The 24,666-nt window shown below is 40.4% G+C and overlaps 1 protein-coding gene across 12 annotated transcripts in view; it reads left to right on the top strand.

Annotated features, from left to right (window-relative positions):
• The window catches only part of shank3a (SH3 and multiple ankyrin repeat domains 3a), a 315,840-nt gene that overhangs the window by 235,818 nt on the left and 55,356 nt on the right, over window positions 1-24,666 (top strand). For all 12 annotated transcript variants that reach the window (XR_005992309.1, XR_005992308.1, XM_041794579.1 and 9 more), the window contains one exon: window positions 3,967-4,148. Coding sequence is in view for 10 of the 12 variants with exons in the window: in XM_041794579.1 (XP_041650513.1) it covers window positions 3,967-4,148 (182 nt within the window). In the remaining 2 variants the exon portion in view is untranslated. The remainder of the gene's footprint in view (window positions 1-3,966; window positions 4,149-24,666) is intronic.

A 24,666-nucleotide genomic window follows, 5' to 3' on the forward strand; every position in this document is an offset into this window, starting at 1 on the left:
AACAGAAAAATACAATTTTCAAACCAAGAACTCAGAGTTCACCCAGAATCATGCAGTAAAACACATGCGTGTCAGCACATTAGATGGTTAAGTTCAACTCAGGGACTGGAAACAAAGGAAAACTGTGACCACACACTTATGCCACTGCTGTTTTTAAAATATTACAGAAAATACACAAGAGAACAGACCAATATGTTTGGAAATCAGTCACTGGACAATTATAGCAGAGAGATGTTTTTCTGTATGACCTTAAACTTCCTGTTGTGTGAATTAATATTTTTTTAGAAGAATTGACACCCCCTCAGACTGCAACAGACTACAAACTTCACGCCACAGGTTCACATAGATGTGGTCTACAATTATATAATTAACAGCAGTGAGGGGACATTTATTTAAGTCAGAGGATGCACTGGCCCAGTGTTGTTTCTCTTTTCATCCAATGCCTCCATCATCCATATGAGCTTGTTCTCTTCCTTTTAAAAGAAAAACCAAATAAAAACATTTCAAACAGTAGAGAAACATTTGTCTGCGCTGCTCCTGCTCTGGACTACTTTTGTGCTGAGGACAAAACATCTCAATGTGTCCAATACACAGTGTGTGTGTTCTGCTGAAAAGCAGAGTTTTTTCCGTTATGCAGGAGCTGATTGATCCATAGGTGTTCGACATTAACATGTGCTGCTCCAATGGTTGATCTTGTACTATGAAATATTGAATGGCTTTTTTACACTCACCACTGCTTCTCAAAACTTAAGATCAGTTTCAGTTGGAGTGTTTTGTTTTTATTTCTTTTTTTTTTTTTTAAGAAATAATTTATTGCTTTCTGATAGTAGATCAGGGGCACTCATTGCAGCAGGGTAAGATACACCTGGCTGATCCCAGTGTTGTCAAAAAAACGTTTATCTTTGGATACATAGTAACGACTGATCTAAGTGGAGAAAGGAGTAGCAAGATGTGGAGAGGTAAGTAGTGCCAGTTTGATACCTGGTTTCATTGGGTGTTAAATTGCACCACATTTACTGTCTGTGACAGTAAGCGCTGGCCTTTGTGGATCAGGTGCTATTTGTAATTAGGCTTATTAGCATGTGAGGGGAGCAATTTTGTGATGATTTTTTTAAAAAGTTCCTCATTTACATACATGCAAATGAGACAGGATGCTGTTTGTTTGGCTGAGCAGTGTACGTGCATTTTGTATGCATTTAGGGTGGATATCCCCTTTGCACGTGCTCTGTGGATCAGATATATTTTTTGTGTGATTTATACAGCCTTAAATTCACAGAAAGTCACGCTATTCTTTAGTGGATCTGCCCCTCAGGCTTCATGTGACTTGAAATCACATGCTGCTATTGGAAAACATTACACTATGTTGGGTTAAGCATATTGAACATTTATTGGCATGGTTTGGCCAATAACCAACAGTAGAATAAGAACAAAGGCAGTAGCTAAGGTATGAAACTTTTCCAAATACAGAAAATCAGACATACAACTCTGGGAAACAACAAATATTAGCAGCAGCAGACAAGAAATAAATTAGGGACCCTTTACATTTTAAATGCTTTCTGGTCACTTTAGAAACAAATAATAATCTACTCTGTCCTTCATTTGGTCTCATTTCCAGTGAGCCATTAAACTGTATTATAGTCAGAGTGAAATTTAATAATGGAGTGATATATAAAATATTACCAAAGGCAGCTCAGGGTTGGACCATGATAGTAGTGGTTGAATATATTTCTTTGAAGTGAGAAATAGAAAATCCTTACATCCAGAATGTGTAAAGATAGGAGGCAGAAGAAATCAAAGACCTTAAGGTCACAAGATACTGTAGTGGGCACTGGTGGTAAATTTGTGGTATCGTAACTAATCTCAATCTAACTCTTTCTACTGCCAATTTTAGCTCCATCATTTAAGAGCAGGTCATTGAAGAAGAGAGCAGAACACATTCAGCCTCCTAGCTTAGTGACACATAGATAACACATATAGACCGACCATCATCAGCTCAACTGCAGGGGGGCAGCTAGGGTCAAACTGTGTACATACCCTCACAGTAGGTGTAAGGCTTTGCAGAAGAGTGGCAGAGAAGGAGGCAGATTTAGATCAGATATAATTGTAAGGCTAAATTCTTTGACTCTACATTTTACTTTGACCATCCCTGGCTCCTCCAGCCCTCCCTGCTTTCAGCTGTGTGTGCTGCTGATGTTCAGCACCCGAGTTCAGACATTAACATGCGGCAGCCATCCCAGCTCCTCAGTCCCTGCGGTAATTGGAAAGCCGTCAGCAAGTCGTTGTTTCAATGGAGAGGGGAGCGAAGAAAGAGAGGCTTGTGTGATGGTGAGAGCAAGAAAAGCAGCTGAGAGAAAAAGAGACAAACAAGGTTTGAAATAAGGAAAGAGGTAGACAGATGGATGGATGGAGAATGGAGGGGAAAGGGCACAGGTGGGTGGTGTCAGGGGAAAAAAGGCTCTATTGTTAAATTGTAATGCATACCATCAATTAATGCAAACACTTTTAAGCAAACCCCACATCTGGTTAACTTTAGTATTTGATTAAATGAAATGTTTTTAATATTACATTTTTTATGTTTCCAAAATGTGTTCAGGGGATTAACATTTTCAACACTGGCAGCTGAACAATGCTGGATACAACTTTCACAGTGGAGGCATACAAGTGATGAATGAAGACTAGGCGGAGCTCTGCTGCTGGTGTGTTACAATTCACTACCAGAGAGAAGGAGAGAGACAGAGAAGGAGAGAAAGAAGGAGAGAGAGGAGGAGGAAAGGGAGTGAGATGCAATGCAAAGTAATGCTGAGAAGGAGACAGATAAGAGGGTGAAATGGAAGAGGAGAGAGAAGGAGGGGATTCAAGGCAAAGAGAAAGAGGGAGGAGCATCAATTAAACGAAATGGGCTGAGGCTTTTGCCCCCCCGCCCCACTGCACACAAACACACACAAACACACAGACACATGCACTTTCTCTCACAGCCTGCCTCAGGGAGCCATGGCGCATGCACGCTTGCAGGCAGACAGGCAGGAGGAGATCAATCGTGTTCTGGGACTTGGGTGTATATGTGAGTGTCAGCGATGTGTTAGCGACATGCTGCTGGTGGCGTATGCCTTGCTAGCGGAGGTGCAATGTTAGCAGGAGCGGAGGGGGCTGTCTGTGTATGTGCCTGTGCGCACGGCTAGAATGCACACACAGGGCTCGTGGTGTGCGAGTGTGAGCGAGCCGTCAAAGAGGAGGGGAGCCACGGAGCGCAGCGGCAGCAGTAGCAGCATCAGTAGCAGCAGCATTGCCAGAGTGTGTGTGAACGAGTGCGTGTGTGAGAGGGGTGGAGGGGAGAGGAGAGGCAGACGCGGCGGGACTCCCTGGAGAAGGTGCGGGAGTCGGGGAGTAGACCCAGCCTCTCTCCTCCAATGCAGGTCTACTGGGACCCAAGGACGAGGCAGGATCTGTAGCCCAGCCTGGAGCAGCTGGAATCAGGGGGGACACGAGGGATCTCAGTCCCTCTTTGGAGGGGGCTTTCTGCTGGAGCCCCCAACTCAGGATGTGTGATAAAGGGGGCTTCCAGGCAGACCTGACAGACCTACACTGAGGAGGAAACAGTGGAGCCCCTCTTACCATTGAACATTTCTCTTTCTACCTTGGTCAGAATGCAAAAAGAGGGGAGACAGAGAAGGGGAGGGTAAAAGGGAGCAAGACGGATATTGTCTGTACTATTAAGGAAGGAAGAGAGGGAATAAGAAGAGGAGGGGTGGGAGGAGTGTACCTTCCTCTCATGACTCTCCCATGGAACAGTGACTACTGACTGCTGAATGGCCGGCACTGGAGCTTATTTATGAATCCCTCCCTGGCCACCATTACAACCAGGGGGTGTCACCAGGTTACCATCCCGCTCACGACCATGTCTGTGACCACGGGCTTCAGTTACCAGCTCCCTGGGATCACCACAGTAACATATGTGTTTGTTTACAGCCCCGGCTCTGTCCAGCGAGACCCAAGCCCTCCACATCACACCCCTCCAGCATTGACCGGCCCTCGAGGGCCCAAACGGAAACTCTATAGTGCTGTCCCAGGACGTACCTTCATTGTGGTCAAGCCCTACACGCCACAGGGGGAGGGAGAGATCCAACTTAATCGTGGAGAGAGAGTCAAAGGTAGGTCTGTCTTACTACTTTACTGTACACACTTAATACACCTAGTGTTGCATGCTGCACACTTCTTTTTGACACTTCTGTTAATATTGTGCATTTCATAGCATGCATACAGCTTTCAGTCACTTGTGAATTTTTTTAACCTCCTGTAAAGTTCGTGGCTACATGTGGCTTTCATGGCTGCCTGGGCTGGGTTTGTTGCAGAATAAAGAAGCAAACTTAAAAACGCTGTCACATATCTCAGTTACAAAGCACACCATTACTTCACATTGTTTCTGGCTGCAGAGCAGTTATGTAATCTTTCAACCTGGAAGTCATTTCAGTGTCATTTGAGCCTGACATTGGGAGTTATCATTTCATTTAGTTTGTAAATGTGCTGTTTTCTGCTTTACACAGAGGTGCAGTGGCTTTGCTTTTATGTGTTTGTGTGTGTGCTTTTGTCTCCATCCATGCTTCACTCAAGACTATGACTGTAATGACATAGAAGGTAAACTCTAACATCATCCTCTCAACCTGAATCTTTCCTGTACACCTCAGTGTGTGAACCCTACCACCAAAGTATAGCTTAGTTCCTGGCCCTGTTTGAATCCACTTGAACTGTGTGTGCAATCTCAGTAGTAATCTGTGATTACTTCAAGGAGAGGGCATGCAAATTCAAACAGGTCCCGTGTGCTTTTGGTTGTTGGTATGCAAACACACACTGTGTCCTTCTTCCTCTCTGATAGTACTTCCCCACTGAACATACACCTGCTTTCTCCCTCTTCTTATCACCTGTCCACAGACTCTCAGCACCATGTTGACCCCACACCCTACATCCTGCCACTCCATATACATCACCAAGGATCAAACCCTCATTAGCTTAATGGAAACAGTTCCCTCATGTCCTCAGAAAGGCTGGGGAGAGAGCGGCCACACTCACGCTGAGACCTCTTATGTTCCTTTCAGGTCTACAGAGGCACAGGAAGTACAGATCAAGGGTCAATTTGGCTTTTGTGCACACAGCAACAACACAAACACTATCAAACCCAATGAATCTTGTCTTGGTCTCCATCTTTTTCAGAAACAGGCAGTAGCAACAGTATATAAACTCATGGCTAAAATCACTGACAAATTGGATTCTCTTAGCTGTGATACTGAAATGATTCTTACCCCTGTCATTATACTGTCTCTCCTCCTGCTTCTCTGACATTACAACCTTTACCACCACACCCCCTTCTGTATCCTTTAATGCCTCCTCTCATTGTTGTTGCGTATTACTGAAACACTGCCGTCATTTTACAGGAATTACTTCAGTAGATGATTAATTCAGATTCAACAGTTCAGTGTAATGTTTTTGCTGCACAAAGCTAAATGATCGAGTATTAAAGGAAACTGTGATGCATACTGATGTTGACACAAACATTGTTGGAAATGTGATGACTCAACAGCAGCTTGTGGGCCCGCGTCTACCAAATGGATTTGCTGTCACTGGTTTTTCCGGCAGTGCAGCCGAATCCATAACCCTGCAACAAATGTGAACACACGGTGTTTTGCCATTCTTTCATGTTGACCATGCAGGAAACGAGCCTACAGTTGCATGGCTGCCAGAACCATGGCCTAGCCAAGTAAACCATCTGGCTCTGTTATGCAACACTGACCATCATAACTAGCACTGGGTGGAGTTCACTAGAATTCTGTAGTCCTGGGATATAAACTGTGAAAAGCATCACCAATGTCAACTGGTTGAATAATTTAAAGCTTAAGAAGTTTAATGTTGTGGTATCAAAATACTGTGAAGTGCAATAATCATAGAAGGGAAAGACCAGCACTTTTGTGGCACAGAAGGTTTAGGAAGGTGTTTTCTTTAGGGATGGGTGACCCTTGGCTTGATGCATAATGCATTTTATCTCATCGTATTCATAATTGGATGAGTTGCTAACAGTGATAGGGTTCATTTGCAATGGAGGACAATGGAGGCAATGGAGGTGAGATTAGTGAAAGAGAGGGCATACTACCAGAGGATTTATGTGTTTATCATTTCCTGTTGGTCTTCAATGGTGAGGAGTAGACTCAAAACAAGACTAGTTTAAATGCATGCTTTTTGAAATGTTTATATTTGAAGCAAGTTGGTATCTGAAGCACTGTTTGTTCCCTGATACTGTTACTGTTTCAGGTGTCAGGCATGTAGATGTGTCTGCCTGTTACCCTCTTAAACCCCCCACCCCACTGTTTGTTCCCTGATACTGTTACTGTTTCAGGTGTCAGGCATGTAGATGTGTCTGCCTGTTACCCTCTTAAACCCCCCACCCTCACCCCCAACACTTAAACCATGCATGCACACTGTCTCTTGTACACTCATTGGTGTCTTCCTGTTCATATGTCCACATTCCTGATTAACACCAGAAGCAGCAGATGAGAATCTTTATGATGAGATCACACTGGGTAATGATTTGTCCGTCCATATTTTTCTGTGCTAGGGTGTGATGTGTGTTAGCATCACTTAGCATAATTACATATGAACCTTAGCCCTCCTTTTAGCAGGTTAGTTTGTTGCTTGTTTAGGAAACATCGTATGTCACACTGTTATGTTTTTCACACTATGTAGTTTAATAAAGACTGTTGATTATGTGTTTATTAAAAGGACACAGCAAAAAGTTCATCTTGAAGTACTTTATAGCTTGTTGCTTATTTTCACAACCTTTGAATTTTGTCTTCTCTTTTAGTGGTGAATGAAGATGAAGATGGTAAATACAAAACAATGTTTTAGCAATCACTTCCTGTAGCATTGTGTTGTTTTTAGCACCTTAAGATAAACTTAGTGGCTCCTTTCTGTAGCATGTAGATTTGCCAGGACATTTGTCCTAGCATTAAAGCCTTGATATTGTCATGATAGGTTGGTTAAAGTTAGGTAGTCACTGTTTTGTTGATTTGGGAGGGGGTCAAACTTTCTGAATGTACTGTTAGCGAACTGTAGGAGAGGAAAAGTATACTTTCTATTTGTAACTCCCATTTCAGATGTTCTGAGGCGTCATCAACATTCTCTTTTTTCCGTATTAGAAAAGCTGTTATCAACTAGAAATTACCTGGTTATTCCCTGTTAAGATGACCCATTATTTAATGGAAATACTTAAAAAGCAGTCCATGCCGTATTTTGTCGACAGTTTTGACTGGCCTCCTGCTACAGGATGCACCATAGTCCTAGGAACATGTTGTTTTGACGTCTTAGAGTATACTGCTGCCCTTTTGCAAATGTTGGTAAATAATGTTTAGGACAAGGTGATCAATGTGACTACATGTTTTATGTCTACATACATTAAAGTTCAGTCTGAATTACATGTGTAGAATAAAATTCAGCCAAAGAAACAGCTTTTCACATGAGAATTATGTATAGTTCAAACCCCTATGGTGTCTTTAACCTAGTCTTTATTTTTGATTTTACATGGACCACATTAGGTAAGATTAAATTCAACATCAGATTGAAAATATTTGTTAGGGAAAGTAAGTATCTGTGAGTTATTTAACTTCCTTGAACTTATTAGTATAAAAGGAAGAAACATTTGATAAACTACATTAGAAATAGTAGCAAACACAAAGCTAAAAAAGCCTCTTAATGCTTGTTCATTTATCAAATTAGGCAGTGTTTTTAGAGGAGTGACTTTAACTTTAAATTGCCAACAAACTGAAAGTGAATGACAACCATTTATTTTCAAGCAAATACATTCACCAGACACTGCATTTGCTTTTGCCTTCATGTTGATGGTAAAATCCAGACTGTTACAACTTTATTCTCCAACCACAGGGAACAGAATAAAGTTTTCTTAAACACTAGAGCCACCATCAGGTAAAATTTCCCCTAGCATTTTTTTTTATTGTGTCCAACTCTGTATTGAAACAGTTTTAAAGTTTGTTGGTCTTTGACTTTCCCCAGAGGTTTGTTTGTTTGTATTGCCTGGTGTTGTTAAGCATTGTTTGAATAATTCCAGATTTTAAATGTACATTTATACCTAGAACCTTAATTACTCCTTAATAATTACCTCCACCAGGGAGGTTATGTGATCAGGTGGGCTTGTTCGTTTGTTAGTTAGTTAATTAGTTAGTTAGTTAGTTAGTTAGTTAGTTAGTCAGAAATGGCTTAAGAAAGAACTGATTAGATTTTGGGACTGATCCGGATCACCGTCTGGATCCAGGAATTTTTTAAAGGATTCTTTACTATTGGGAGATAAGGCTAATGGCCGAGGTCTGCGCTGTTACCACTTTACACCAGGAGATGGCTGGCTGAGTAACTTCAATCCCAGCAGCATGTTTTTGGTGTCTTTCTATTCAAAGTTTTGGAGTTTACTGAGTTTGAAAGACGCATGCCGGTTGAGGAGACGAGTCAGAGCGTAACAGAGAGAAGGACAGCAAATTGTAGCTAGAATGCTCACAATGTTTGGAGGAATAGAGGAATATTCACCCTCTGCCATGACTTTCAGTCGCCTGGTGAGACCATGGGTGCTTCCGCCATGACAGTCCACACGTAGCGAAGCCAGTGCTTTGCCTCACCATGTCTCCACCCCACTGGGGAGGGAGTAATCGGCGAATTAGATTTTGGGAGTCATCTGGATCACCATCTGGATCCAGGAATGTTTTTAAAGGACTCTTCACTATTGGGAGATAGGGCTAATGGCAGAGGTCCGTGCTCTCTGAGTGCTTTTTTTTTTTGTTGATTTTTTCCCCCCGTTTTATTTCACTCCAGTAGTTAAACAATAGATGTTGCCTAATCAGAAGTCATAGTTCAACTTTCCACATGGATACCACAGGAAAAAAACATTAATTATTGTGAGATGTCACTATATATACTCAATGCATTGAGTGAAAAGAATCTAGTGGTGGGAAGTTGTTGGAGTGATCAGTCTGAAGAGGATTTTGGATGTGATGGATCATCGTATGACAGTGATCCTGTTCTCTCTGTGGAGTTAAGCAGCTTTTCAGTGTCAGTGCTTAATTATTTTGTCTTGACCAGGGCTCTTTGTGAACATCAGTACACTCAGTTTATGGGTAAATTTTACCGGCTGGGTGTTTCAGGTGTATAGAGATTTCTGGCACTTCAAGTGTTAAAGGCAGTTTCCTTGCAGAGTGAGAACAAAACTGTTTACTCTTATGCTCTGTCAAATCCTTTTTCTTAGATGTAGTTTTAGGAGAATAGTATCAGTAACAAACCAGTATATAATCGACATGAATGTTGAAATTTTACATTTTCAATTGTATCAATTTGTTTTCAGTGACATTGACTCTATTTTAATATAAAACACACTTTAAAAAATGTGTGGCAGAAAGTGATTTGGAGCGTGTCTGACTTTATTTACTATTAAAACAGCACTCAATCTCAGTGGAAAAGAGGTTGGATTAAGTTGCTTGGTTATAAACAGGTGCATTCTGGGTGAAACATGATTTAAACTAATTAGAGTGTAATTTTAGGTTTCTTTAAGAACCAGGTGCACCTGCTGGCTGATGTGTTGGCAGATTCCATCCTTTATCTAAGAAAGACCAAACTCTGCCTGGATCATTAAACCTGTTCTTTTAAAGTGCCTCTGAACTCACAGAACACACACAGTATAATATTTGGCATATGTGTATTTGTGGATTTAAGTTACTTAAGTTATGTTTTACTAAAAGTCAAATAAAGGTAGGCATAAAAAAATGTATGTACTTATTTTCTCTGCTTCAGTCCTAGGTGATATTTTCCACGTGTGCTTAACGGACGCTGGACAGCCTGTAGCCTAATAATATCTATAGGCTATATTTTTTGCTCTCACTCATGGTTATGCATGAGAGTAATTCTAATCCAACTACCTGTTGAATGGGAATGTTTTGAGTGTGTGTGTGTGTGTGTGTGTGCTTCTGCATGTGTTTCTAATTGTATTAGAGTACACTCTGCGGTGAGCATGCACATAAGAGAACTTGGAAACAAAAGCTTTCCATCTGTCAAACCTCTGTCCTTTATTTGAACATATTGGCAAAAGTACTGATATTAAATCGCGGAGAAGTTGTGCAACCTGTGTGCGGAACAAGCTTAGTAGAAGTAAATGTATGCCTGTCTCTCTAATGTGCCATCTTAGTACTGTATCAGGAACTCATTGCACTTTATATTTCTGACTTGAGCACAGGTTTTAGATGGTCAAAAGTGTACTTTAGATGGGAATCTACCATTTTTGTGCCTGACCACACCTCATGTAAAGACAAAAACACTCCTGGGTGCTAACAAAAGCACAATTTAATTTGCTTTTTAAACAAAATGAGAGCAGGCGGTAACTATGACAACTACGTGAGGTGGAAAATAGAAAAAAACATTGAAGCTGTTTACCAAGACAAGCACCAAGTGTACAGTAGGGCCCCAGACCAGGTTTAAGGTGGTCCAAGGCATTATTTTTTTGCACTTGACTGCACATCATACTAAGACAGAAATACCCCTGGGCGCTAACCAGATCATGGGTTCACTTACTATTTAAACCACGTGAGTGCTTTGAAAAAATGACAGTAGTGTCCGGTGGAAAATATCACCTGTGCGCTGTGCTCCAGGATACTTTGGTGTACAATAGGACCCAATGAAGTCACAGAGTGGTAAAATTACTGAGAAAAAATCCTTCTTTGATCAGTGATGTAATGTTACATGTTAAATGTGATTTCTTATAGCTGACATCCCACACACTGAAGACAGCGGCAGTTTTGCCAGTGACATTAACAATGGTGATGAACATGAAGGTAAACTCAAATTTTTTACTTAAATTAGACTAGAAAGAAGGATGAAAAAGTGGCGAAAACAATACAGTAGTTGGGAGTGTAATTCATTCTGTATTCATCTACTATAAGTAATGGAAGTGAAGTTTGTAGGTTTGTGTAGTGACTGACATTTTTCAGATTCATTTCAGTTCTGATCTACAGGGTGAACTCTTTGTGGAAAAGATATTTTTAGATTGATATATCATTAAGGATATATCATCATAGTATATGATTCCACATTTTCATCCTTCATTTTCACCTAGAGTAGCACAAAGAGATGTGAGGTTTTTTTTGGCAATAACAGTAGGTACTCTTTGAATACATGCTTTGGTTCTTTACTGAATCAAAAGCCAGGATCCTCACATGTTTCAGTTTTTGTAGTCTTTCCTCTTTAAAAAAACAAACAAAAACAAAAGCTTCACTCAGTGGCTGTCAGAGCATCAGTCTGCTGTCTGAGATCAATGTCTCTAGACAGCTTTTGTCTAGACAAACAGCTCTGCTGTCCGCCATTTAACAGGGTCATCCACATCCAGCTCTGCAGGCTGACTGTTAGTCGCTGGTAATGAGATCTGTTTGTCCTTCCTCACTCACTGACTGCCACTGGAACAAAAATTGAGCATGCTCTTGATATTAGGATGTGTTTTAGGATGTGTATGTGTTGGGGTTATGTATTCTTAGGCCAGTGGTGATTCAAAGAAATGTATGCTTCTGAGACTATCAAATTTTGTGGACTGCATCTGGTAGACACATAGGAGTGTGCCTGTATGATGCTCCTGGTGCCTCCGTTAAAAGGGTTGACCAGGCCCATCCCCCGCCCTCATGTATCCCCTCTATACTCATTCCCATTCCCTCTATACTCTTACTCCGTGTTTGTTTCTGCTCTTTCCTTTCATTTATATAATCTGATCTCATCATGTGGAACGGACGTCTCTTGAAAGGTCCCTTACTGTCCCCATGGAAACAACCTGGGACACATGCCTTTGTAACCTGGTCAAGCTTTCTGGAAACATGTGCTCCAGCACGAACACAAATACCTGTGCAACACATGTACTCTTAGTCACAAATACAGATGTAGCACACAGAAACACAAAAACACATCCAAAAGAAGTGATATGTGTATCAACATGTTGTTCCCTTACCAGGAGTTTGAACTGCACACTCAGGACATCCTTCTCCTCAACAAGGTGACACATTTAAGAGCATGCTTTTATAACAATGTATTACATCTCACAAATACACACCCATGCACACACACTCACTCACACGTATACTACACTCACCTTCTCCAAACGCCATTATAAATCTTGCAGACAGCCATGAAAATGAAACCAGCGCAAGTAACGTTGAGATTAGACATTCACAAACATGATTAATGGGGTTTGGCCGCACCCAATGTGTACAGAATATTAACACAGCTATGGGCAGCAGAGGATACCTGGACCATTTCTAATGACAAATACACACACACTCACACACATGCTGAGTTTTAATGGATCGTTCCAGGTCTACAGTAGCGTCACACAGGCCCAGAAAGCAGCTATTACTGCTGTTATGATCTCTGGGAACACACAGTAGCTCAGCCTTTCACTAATGCTGGCATACTGATCACCTGCAATAGAGCTGCAAAAGCTTTCTGTTGAACCCTTTGTCTGCATGTAGGTATGCTTTATATATTCTTATTATAATAGCTTCACATGTATTCACAATGCTGCATTTGTGTGTTCTGAACAAAATCATTAGATCCTGATATAAGGCAGAAAGCATTGTTTTTCAGCAAACCACATGCTGTTGTGCAGAACAAAATGCATATGCATCTGTCTGTTTCTAAGCAACAGTTACCAAGCCCAAAACAGCTATGACATATCATTTTAAGACAGAAATGAAAATTATGAATTTATACCATTTGTGAGGTTGAAAATATAATGGAAACACTGAAATTTTACCAGCATTTTTTCTGCATTTCTGAGAAGTATTTCTCAGGTTGTTTTTCTAAAGTAGTTCATGAAAATGGGCTTTGATGAGGGTTAAATTTAGGCTAGAGATCATAGTAAGCATCCCATTGTGAGCCAGAGTTTAAGTAAAAAAGCTCTCTCTCCAACCAGTAGAAATTTGAGGTGCAGCATTCATTGTGAATGTGTGTGCAGGTGTCTGTGTTTGGTGTTTTTGTGTTTTGACAGGAAAGAGCATCTCCTTTCTTTACGTCATGTATGTAGTGTATGCTAAATGTCTGTGTTCTTGTGATTGTCTGTGTTTGCCTTGTTGCAGTATACAAGTTTAAAAACAGCATTTTTTAAGTATTCATCAACCAACTCTCCTAATATCTGAGGCACGGAAAGAAGTTGCTGTCTCTCTTTCTGTTTCTTTCTTTGCCTTTGATCTCCTTCTTTGTCTTTTCTGTTTGTCTATCCATCTTAAATACTTATTTTTATATGATGAGAATATATATAATATGCACACGTAGTTTCTGTGTATCTTTAGGAGCACAATGTGGGACCACTCTAACCATCGCTTAGGAATAGTTAGCTCCCACTGAAAAGCCTTGTAAAGCTACTCTTTGGCTGAACTATGAGACATCAAATTCTGAGGTTGTTATGTTGCTTGTATGTGGTTCAAAGGAACTCCCACTGTCCTGAATAACTTTATAAGTGTAGATACAGGTTTACCTAGGGTCAGGGGTGTTCTACTTTAAACAGTGCTGTGAAAAAGGAAGGCTGTCATAAAGGGATATGAAGGGTTGGGTTTTTGGGGCCCAGCCAAACTAGGGGCCCATGGAGATCAGCAAAATCAAGGTCCATTGTAAAGTTAAGCTGTGATAAACGTATTTTAAATATAATCTGATTAATAACCACTCCTATCCAAGCAACAAAAAATAAATATGTATGTATGCTGTAGTACAATATAGCCTTTTTCAAAAGGTGAACCCCTTTCTTAAAACAGAATTACTTTTTTAGTGGTGATGATAACAGTGTGGGTTGACACACTGAACTAAACCACTTGGAAAAAGATGTCAGTCTTCAAAGCCATGATTTGCACAAATGTCAGGATACCAGATCATAAAGAAGAAAAAACTGAGACAACTTAAATGGGAAAGAATTGAAAAATTGTGATAAGAGACGAAACAATAGGCACAAAGTGACAAAAATGGGTTAGAAGTGCCAAAACAAGGCAGAAAGCTGCAAAAATGGGTTTAAAGTGGCAAAAGGAAGTGGCAAAAATGGGCAAAAATGGTAACAGTGAGGGCAAAGAATTGGTCCAAACCCCCAAAAAAGAAAAAACTACAAAAATGGATTGTAAGTGACAAAAAAAGCAGCAAAAATTGTTAAAAATACCAAGGAGAACAGGCAAAAAATTGGGGGGAAAAAGTGGTTAAAAAGTGGCACTAATAAGTAATTTCAACATCAGAACCCAATAATAGCTTGACACACTTTCAGCTGCAAAATTAGGTAACTGTTAGCCAGGATGCTAGCTCCAATGCTACTGATCCAACACACATACACTGATATTTTCAATAAATTACAGCTGGGGAGGGCTGCTCTCTGAGTTTGTCAGGTACCCAGCCAAATCTGTTGACAGGCCTGTAAAGAAGTATTTCCCCCTTCCTGTGTTCTTTTTTTATATTTGTCACACTTAAATGTTTCAGATTATCAAACACGTTTTTAAATATTTAATGAAGGTAAACTGAGTAAGTAAAAAAAAATGCAGTTTTTACAGGGAAAAAAGTAATCAAATTTACCTTGCCCTATGTGACAACGTGCCCCCTAAACCTAATAACTGTCAACAACAGCAAGCAAGCGTTTGTAATAACTGGCAATGAGTCCTTCACATCAGTGTGGAGGAATTTTGGCCCACTCTTCTCTGCAGACTTGTTTTTATTCAGCCACATTGGAGGGTTTTCAAGCATGAACAGCCTGTTTAAGGTCATGCCACAGCATTTCAGTTGGATTTAAGTACGGACTTTGAGTAGGCTACTCCAAAACCTTCTCTTTTTTTTTTAAAGCCATTCAAAGGTTGACTGGCTGGTGTGTTTAGGATCATTGTGCTGCTGTTGGTATGATGTTCTTTTTATGTAATGCTGTATTAGTTTTAGGCCAGATGTAGCAGGACTTTTGTCTCGTCAGTCCAAAGAATGTTTCTCTAAAAGTCTTGGGGATCATCAAGATTTTTTTTTTTATGTGAGATGAGCCTTTGTTCTCTCTTTGGTCAGCACTGTTGGATGCCATTTTTGCCTAATCTCTTTAACATTGTTAAATCATGAACACTGTACATAACTGAGTCAAGTGAATTGTTCTGGATTCTTCTGACCTCCTGGATTAGTCATCGATGCGCTCTTGGGGTAATCTGTTTTAGGCTGGCTACTCCTGATAAGGTTCACCACCCCTCCAACTTTTCTCCAATTGTGGATAATGGCTCTCACTGAGATTTCCTGGTGTCCCAAAGCCTCAGAAATGGTTACATAACCCTTTCCAGACTTATAGATTTTCTTGCATTTCTTTGGATTGCAGCATGACGTGTTGCTTTTTGTCATCTTTAGCGATTCCTTCATTCAGCATGTCAGGCAGTAAAAATGTAGTTTTCCAGAAAATTTGGTTTATCGCGGTTAATGAATGATTTTACAAGGTGGCAAATAACTTTCTCACATCTGATCAATTAGGTTTGGATGGCTTTTTTCTTTTAATAAAGGAAGTCATCATTTAAATAACACATTTTGTATTTACTAGTTTTATCTTTGTGTAACATTAAAATGTATTTGACAAATGTGCAAAAAAAAATCAGCAAGGAGGTAAATTCTTTTTCACTGTTTTTTCAGATTATTGTCTTACAAGATAAACTGTATATATAGTTCATGAAAAGAAAAAGAAATACATGTTTGACAAATGTCATATCCTTTAATACCAGTAAGTACAGATTATTCTGCTATAGATAATTGGGCAATTCTGCAGGTGATTACAACAACTTCGTCATTGATATACAAATGATGAAGAAACCCTAAGAAAATGGAGTCTTTAACTGCTAAATCATATACTCCCTTTTCCCCCTTTAGGTTAAAGTGGGAGCACAGTATTCCCTAGAGTGAAAAAACAATGATACAGTCATTTTTACACGTTCTTACGTGTAAGGTGGTTACAAATTACATTCATCCCTTACATTACAAGCACTTCCTACCTGCTGGCTACATCCTACGGGGCAAATAATTAACTTTTCTCGCACATGAACCAAAGATCTGAAGTAGATACAAAAAAATGTATTGTTCTTGAAAAGCACTCTTTGAAAGTTTTATTCAGATGGTAATATTTTACCAAATCCCTGTTAAGCCCACCACAGAACCTGCATGGGGAGTATTTAAGGAAACAGGAGCTTTGGGTTAAGAGGTTTATAGTTCCCCTGATGTGACTGGTCAGTGTATCACAAGATTTCACTTGTTATTCATTTGATATGTTCCATGCTTTGTTTGTATTTTTCTGTGTGTTATTGATACTCGACAGGGTCACAAGCCTAAGGGAAGGGCATTGATGTCACAGCTAACCCTTAGCTGTCCAATCAGAGAAGCAGCAGGGTGCAAGGTCCCGCCCACGCACATACCTGCTCCCCGCTGAACACACCACCTGTCCTCCTATTACACTCTCATTTTTTTCTGCGTTCCAAACATGACCATATTGTGCTCACAGGACCACTATACACTCTCATTAAAATGAAACAACCATGCTTGCCTAACATACATGAGATGTAGCCTACACTAATTGGAAACAGCAGTTGCAGAGTCACTCATCAGCCTATGTTAAAAATGAATGAAACGCAAACCTGCTGCATAACAGGATTCTTTTACTGTTGTAGATGCACGTTAAACAGAAACACTGATGTGCTTCAGTAACACAAAGTGACACACACTGCTTGTGTTTGGTCAATGAAGATGAGGTCTAACTGACATGATAAAGATGAGGTTTAACTGACAGAGTTACTCCAAATGGTTGTAAGCAGCAGGCATTAGAGGCCTTACATACCTCACAGTCACGAGTTAAAAAACGCACACCTGAAAGTCACGTCCTCTCCTGGTTATATCAGATAAAGTAGCTTGTATCAACCTTGTGTCTCACCCTCTTCTTGCTGAGACTTTTCTTCAAATGCACCCACGATTTCCCTGAAATTAAAAACAATCAAACAACAGTGACCTCATTCTCCTTTGAGATGATCCTTGTTATTAATGTCCTTCAGTTCAGCATCATGACCACTCACCTGCCCCACTGCTCATGCAGCCAAAAGCAATTTCAGTCAGTAACAGGCTTTTTTAAAAATCATGTATGTAGCAGAGAATGGAGCATTAGAGCCGATTGGCTCGTTAGTGTATGTTCATCTATCACAACATTAACACCGTCATTTATGCACACTGACTGGTCAATCAAATGAACAGTCATGTGATTAATGACCAAACAACAAACAATCTATCTCTGATCTATTAACGATCAACAGACAATCAATGGTTGCACCACAGCTAATCAATCACTGGCATACTCTGCCAATGTATTGTCCCTTGCTTGTCATTGTTTTTGTTCCTATTTCTGAGCCGTCAGAGCCAGGCTTTCATGTCGTATAAAAATTATAAGTCGGAGATGACTATTCGGTGGCCTGTTCTATATTTGTCTTAACCTGAGGGTTGATAGAGAAGGAGAGAAATGGAATAAAAAGACAGAGGAGCAATGTTGTGTAGCTCCCCTAAAGCCTGGGAGGGAGGGAGGGAGGGAGGGAGGAGATGAGATGAGAAAAAGAGGGATCCCTCCAAGTCAGCCGTGGAGATTTCCTCCCTCCTCCCTCTTTTCTTCCTCTTCTTCATCCCACTATAATTTACAACACTTCCTCACTCCTCCCTTTCCTTTTTTTCTCCTGCTTTGATCCATGCTGCCTTCTGACTCTGCTGTCATTCACAAAAAATGGTATTTCTCATTGTTTCCATATATTTTCTTTCTCTCTTTTTTAAATTATGTCAGGTCTTCATTCCCACCCGCCCCCCCACCCCCCGACACACTCTGTCTCAGTTGAATACTGATGAGCAAGAGACTGCACCACTCCCTCACCCTCTTCTTAGCTAAATAAGTCCTGTGAGGGCAAACACACTGCAAACCAGAGCACACATTGGACTCAGAGCAGCGTGGCTGTCCCTCTTCTCTCTTATTTATTGACAGTCTACTTCAGTCAATCCTGCATCCACTCAGGGGTGCACTCGCCCTTTTCCTCATCACCTATTTAATTGCAGGCCAACTTTATCTTCTACCTTCATGTCTACTGCTACCTGTGTGTTTGTGTGTATATAAGTGTGTGTTTGTGTGTAGGCATGTGTTTGCATGTCTCTGGTAGTGTCCCCCTCATTTCATAAAGATGCAACTCTGCTCTCTCTATTAAACTGAATTGAACTGAGGTTTAATAAAGAGTGCAGGGATCCAAATCTAATAACAGCCCCACTCTGGTTATTGGAATGCTCTACACACTCACCGTCACACATTTTGTGGCACAGGCGCACACACTGACATGCACACAGTTGTCTATGTAGGGTGAAATATATCTTAACTATATTTTCAGATAGACCTTACTCAGCAACTCTCTCTTAACATTAAATTACAGCAGTACTACTGACAATACATAGACACCACAAACACACATTCATAAACATTCAATAGGACTGTTTTTCTGGGAATATAGAGATCCCCATGATATTCTTTAAAATTCTACTCAACATTTAGGTGTAAAATTTTTGTTCAGATTTGAACAGACTTTACAGATCACTCTCTGGCCTTTAACTTTGACTTACATTCTTTAAGTTGTTGGTTAAATTTACATAAAGCTGATGTGGTTTGGCTGTATGGATCTTACATGTTTGAACCTCTCAAAACTAGTGGACAGAGTTTTTGTTACTCATAACACTAAAGACATGGATAAAACTGAGAGATAGAGCTTTAGACATGAAACGGACAGCAGGGAGCAGCATCAGAACTATGAATAAATAACAGTTGCTTCAAGTACATCTCACAGCTCATGGTTTACAGCGATTCAATACGTGTAAGGGGATACTAACAAGCAGGTGTATCCATCTGTCATCTTACTATCCTCTCTTTTGTCTGACTTTGTCTCTGTCGCAATACACCCCTCGCCTCTTCCGCATGGCCTACATCTATGATTTTGCACATTCACATCTAGTGATAGGGTGTTCAATCCTCACTGCTGGCTCAAGCAACAAAAGTACTGAAAAAATGTAAGAAGATTCTTCACTTTTAAAGTTTAAATTATGACTGCCATTGTATTATCTTTATTTAATGTAGTTTCAATCCACCGTGGTCCTTTAATTGTGAAAAAGCATTTAAAACTCACTAGTCTTGTCGTGTCTAGTAATGTCATCATGGCTGTCCTGTCAGGGTTTTGAGGGGTCAGTACCCCTTGTAACTCAAGGAGCAAGGAGGCCTAAAAATAAGGTGTAGGGGTTTAAATTTGAAATGGGACTGAGCCTTTCTGTGTCTGCATTACCCAGCTGTGAAAATGGCTTCTGATTACAAATTACATGTAAAATGTGATACATTTAGGCACAATGAAGTGTCTGCTGAAGTCCCCCATTCAAACGTGACGAGTGGAAAAATGTCAGATCTTATTTGAGTCATTCTTATAAGTGCATAGACTAGTTTATGGCTTATGTTTTTCTACTTTCATACTCCGACACCCCAGTATTTCCTATCCTATCCTAGGATTGTTTAGATTCCATGTCTTTCATCAGGCAAATCCATCCTCGTAAAACTCAAATCTGAAACAATTGTGCCAGGTCTGAGAATGGACCTTACCAATCAGTGTCATTTGAGAATAACGAGGCGGTGGCGAAGAGCGGCAGTGGCTGCCACTGGTGTAGCCATTACCTCAGATGTAGTGAAAGTTTTATCAGAACTGGACCACATTTCTTTATTAAATCAAAGAAAAGAGCCATCTCTTGACAGAGATGTTTTTGCACTTCCCCCGACTGCCCTCAGCATGAGTTTTATCCACAGACTCCTCCATTTATGCACTGTGACAGCATATGCCTGTCATGTGAATTGTCTGAGCTCTGCAGTGATGTTAAATTTACCTTTGTTTCTTAAAACACTCCAGTATTATTTAAAAATGAAGCCAAGTTTTGGCTTCGGACTTCAGGCCTTGCTGTGTGAATCAGACTGAGTGCATCAATGGCAGAGAGCCATCAGCCTCCTTCAGCACAGCTGCATCTTTTGTTGTCCCTTCCTGCAGGCAAAAACAAGAGTTTGACGCACCGGCTGTTACCTGTGAGAAATATGCCCGTGTGCGTGTCTGCTCTTTCCTTCAGCAGTTGGCAGATGCCCGGACTCTGTACATGTGCATGAATACCTGTGTGTAAGTGTGTGTAGTTGCTTGGTATTCAGAGAAATAAAGGAGGATGAAAGAGGGAGAAGAAAATAAATGACTCAGCACAAAGCAATAGAGCAAAGCAAAGCAAGAATTAAAATGAGCCCAATCGGTCGTCACCTACACGCACAGACAGACAAACAGACACACAAACTCTAGCAGGGGTGCATTGAAGCCTGCTTGCAGTGTGTGTGAAGGGTATAAATAGATCTGCATCCTCACCGATGCTATTTTTAGATCTGGAGTCGGGACTGACTTAACCAAGGGCAAAACTGAGGAATAACAAACACACAGACACGCAAAGAATAATGTTATAACAGACTTTTCACCAGACACAGCAGACTCTTTGGACTGTCATGAATAACGGGTGCCTGTGGAATCATAGCTCTTTCCCTTTTGTCAGCTGGTGTCTGTCTTTAGCTGCTTCTCATCTCTCTTTGTCATTGTTGAATGCAAGCCTCTTTCCGTCTAAGTCTTTTCATTCGTTTCATTCTCTGGGGCTTCTTTACAATGCTGCTCTCTTTTCTGGTCACATTTCATATTTTGTTTGTGTTTTTATTCCTTTTTGATCAGATCAATTGATGGTCCACTGAGATGTTGCAGGTGCAATCTACTCACCGGATTACTATGAGGAATTATTCTTATTACCCTTTCCTACATATAGTTTATTAACATCAAAGCATCAAAATAGTTGTCATGTTCATTTGTATTTCTTAGATTAAAATGAGGGTAATCATGTGTAGTAATCAAACATTCTTGGCTCTTAAGATGTTCTTATTTTATTACCCACAGACGGATTCCAAAAAGAACACAGGAAAATCTAAATTTGTACATTGTGAAGAGCAATATTCAGGAACCCTTTGCATCATGCCAGAGCAGAAATTGGCACAAGCAGCATGAATCCATGGAGCCATCCTGTTTGGTGTAAACATAACCAGCTGGTTGCGGCAGTGTGATGGTGTGAGAAATAACAATCTGGTACAAATAATTAAAGCACACGGAAGGACTGCAGAACAACACAGGATACTCTAACTCTTTTGATGACCCTGTCGGTGAATCCCTCATGTCTCAGCATCTGCGCCACAAGCATGGTGCTGCACCATGCCACAATGTGCATACTATTGTCAGGAACATGATCGTGGCATTTTATTTATTCATAGGCCTGAACAGTTCCTTGACCTCAGTCCTACTTCAACTTTGTATGAGGCAGTAAAGCATGACTATGCAGCAGGTTTAAAAGTAAAAATTTATTGTGCGCAAATGTTTCTGGAAATGAAAAATCTGGAAAATGAGAAAGCATTTTTCTTTTTCCTTTGTTTTAAATAATGTTTCTCAAGTGTTTCTTCATTCTGAAAAAGGCCTTTGTTTGACACCACCTTAACAATATTTGTTCTTCTTAATGAAAAAATATGAATATGAGTCCCAACCATGAATTTTGAAGGTTTCCAAAGTCGTAATAAAAATTGACACATCTAAACTTGAAATGGCTGGAGGTTAGACATCCACATGTTGATTTAGTGACTGTTTTCTGTTATTTTTTTCCTTGTGTTGACATTTAACATCTAATGATTGCATTTACACTTCCAAAATCATAAAAGTGGTTGTTATATGTAAATTAAGTTTCACTTTTCAACACTTGTAACTAGAAAAGCTCTCAGATAGCACAGACCTCCGCCATTAGCCCTATCTCCCAACAGTGAAGAATCCTTTAAAAAAATTCCTGGATCCAGACAGTGATCCGCATCACCCGCAAAATCTAATTCGCCAATTACTCTTTTCCCAGTTGGGCGGAGTGAAGCAAAGCATTGACTTTGCTACGTGTGGACTGTCATGGCGGAAGCATTGTGTGCTTAGCCAACAGATGCACTGACAGTCTCACCCATGGTCTCACCGGACAACTGAAAGTCATGGCAGAGAGTGAATATTCATCTATTCCTCCCAGCACTGAGCATTCTAGCTACAATTCGCTGTCTTTCTCTCTGTTACGCTCCGACTCGTCTCCTCAACCGGGCGTGCGTCTTTCAAACTCAGTACACTCCAGAACTTTGAATAGAAAGACACCAAAAACATGCTGCTGGGATTGAAGTTACTCATGTCTGCCATCTCCTGGTGTAAAGTGGTAACAGCACAGACCATTAGCCTGAGTAGTAAAGAATCCTTTAAAAAATTCCTGGATCCAGACGGTGATTCGGATCAGTCCCAAAATCTAATCAGTTCTTGCTTATGCCATTTCTGACATTACCTGAACATTTCATCAAAATCTGTCCATGACTTTTTGAGTTATGTTGCTAACAACCTAACTAACAAACTAACAAACGAACAAACCCAATCACATAACCTCCTTGGTGGTAATTATTATGAACATGCTCCCAGGTTATTTTCTGCATAATTCAGCTGGCATTTGAATAATCCCTTTAGTTCTGATTGAGGTATATTAAGAAGCAGGTAGATGTTTATGTCCAGCTAGGCCCACAAAATGACCTTTTTTCTTACACTGCACTGCATCTTTGTTCAATATATTCATCATCTCACTGAATAAAATATATACTGCCAAGAAGGAGACACAACGTTCTCCTTTTTTTGTGCAGATAACCATGGTCAAGTGGTTTATCAGGATTTTACAATGTGTGCAGTGTTAATTTGTGTTCATGCATAACAGTGTACAATGTGTGTCAACATATGCTGTGTCCTTGCTTCCAACCGGTTTTCATTTGGAGGTGATGATAAATCAGCATATCAGGTCACTGCTTCCAGTGACACAGGTGAGATAGAGCTGACCTCTGTAGAGCAGAAGAGAAAGGAGCTAGTTTCCAGCTGAGGTGTTGATTGCCTTATGAGGGGAACTGTTGTTTGGTAAAACCCCCAATAGAAAGAGTAAAACAAATCATATTTGTTATTTTCCAGCAAAGCACCTCTTCTTTAAGACACTTCCTCTGTATGGACATAAGGTTGAGTCCCACTAGCAGTTTGGACCGATCTGAGCTCTGCTGTCACGCATTGGTTTTAATGCAGGGGTGTCAAACTGATATTTGGTTTGTTCTCTTTGCCATAGAAAACACATCATCCTGTCATCTAACAGTTAAAATATTTTTAAGTGGGTTTTGGTTTTATGATATTAACCCTTCTTAAAGCCTGAGTGTATGCAGGCCTTTCCTTCTCAACAATCTCCAACCATTGCTTTCTGCATGGCCATGATCCCAGATTGGTCTGGTCAGAGGAAAGCATCCACATGACAAACATACAGCACATCCTCCTGCACAGACACGCACTGTTTGAGTTTCTTCCTGCCCCTTGGCTCCTATAAGACCACATCTCAGGGACCGTTGTCATGCCAACACAGTACTGATGAGGACCAAACAGAGTAGCACTGTAAGGTAGAGGCCTCTCACAAAGCAGGAACTCTATACACAGATGTGAGGTACATATAGCCAGGTTCCATACAGTACACACATGTAATGTACATGCACAACTTCTTGCTGTGTGGGCATATTTATGTAGTTGCTTGTGGTTGTTATAATCTTTTTCATATATATGAATAAATACAATAACTTCAAACACACTGTAATTCAGCCAGAATAATAACCCCAGCTGTTTGAAGTGAAAACTCATTAGAGAGTTAAAGGCTGTGTGATTTTTTCAGTGTTTATTTTTCTCTGTGTGTTTATGCAGATTTTCTGCTAACACTTAGCACAATGTGACATTATTAAGCATCTCTGAGTTTAAAATACTTTGTGTGCTGATGTGTGAACCTGCACATATTCCACAGACCTCTTCTGACTGCACTCACAAGATACCATCTTGCTGTAGAGCAGGTTAAAGACTTCCTAGGCTGTATTTAAAGTTGATGAAAAAATTTGCTTGTCTGCATATAATGTGTTAATAGATATTGCTAAGATTTAAAGGTGTTGTAGCCCCACATTATGTAATAATGCTGCATTATGTAATAACCCTAACCACAGGACTTAGTGTGGGCTCCAAGGTATGCCCTACCCAACTACCTTGCCTTAACTCTAACCGCTTAGTGACTTATGCCTAAACCGAACCCCCCTTCAGGGCTCTAGACTAAACACCTAACTTTAACCCTAGGACTTAAGGTGGGCTCCAGGGTATACCCCTTGCCCTAACCCAAACCACTTTTTGGCTTACAAAATACGGCGTTATTACATAATGAATTGAAAATTTATTACATTATTACATAATGTGGCATTATTACATAATGTGGTGCTACAGGTGTGTAGACATACTTTGTGTGGATCAGTGGAAGTCTGTCTATACAGGCAGGTGTGAGTGGCAGGGACCACAAATTGATATAAGTGAGGGAAGAGAGCGATGTAAAAGAGTCAGGGCACCTCAAAAAGATCAGTCAGGGGCCTCACCTTTTCTTTCATTTGTGTCA

Source organism: Cheilinus undulatus, linkage group 9 (assembly GCF_018320785.1).
Source record: "Cheilinus undulatus linkage group 9, ASM1832078v1, whole genome shotgun sequence".
Classification (NCBI taxonomy): domain Eukaryota; kingdom Metazoa; phylum Chordata; class Actinopteri; order Labriformes; family Labridae; genus Cheilinus; species Cheilinus undulatus.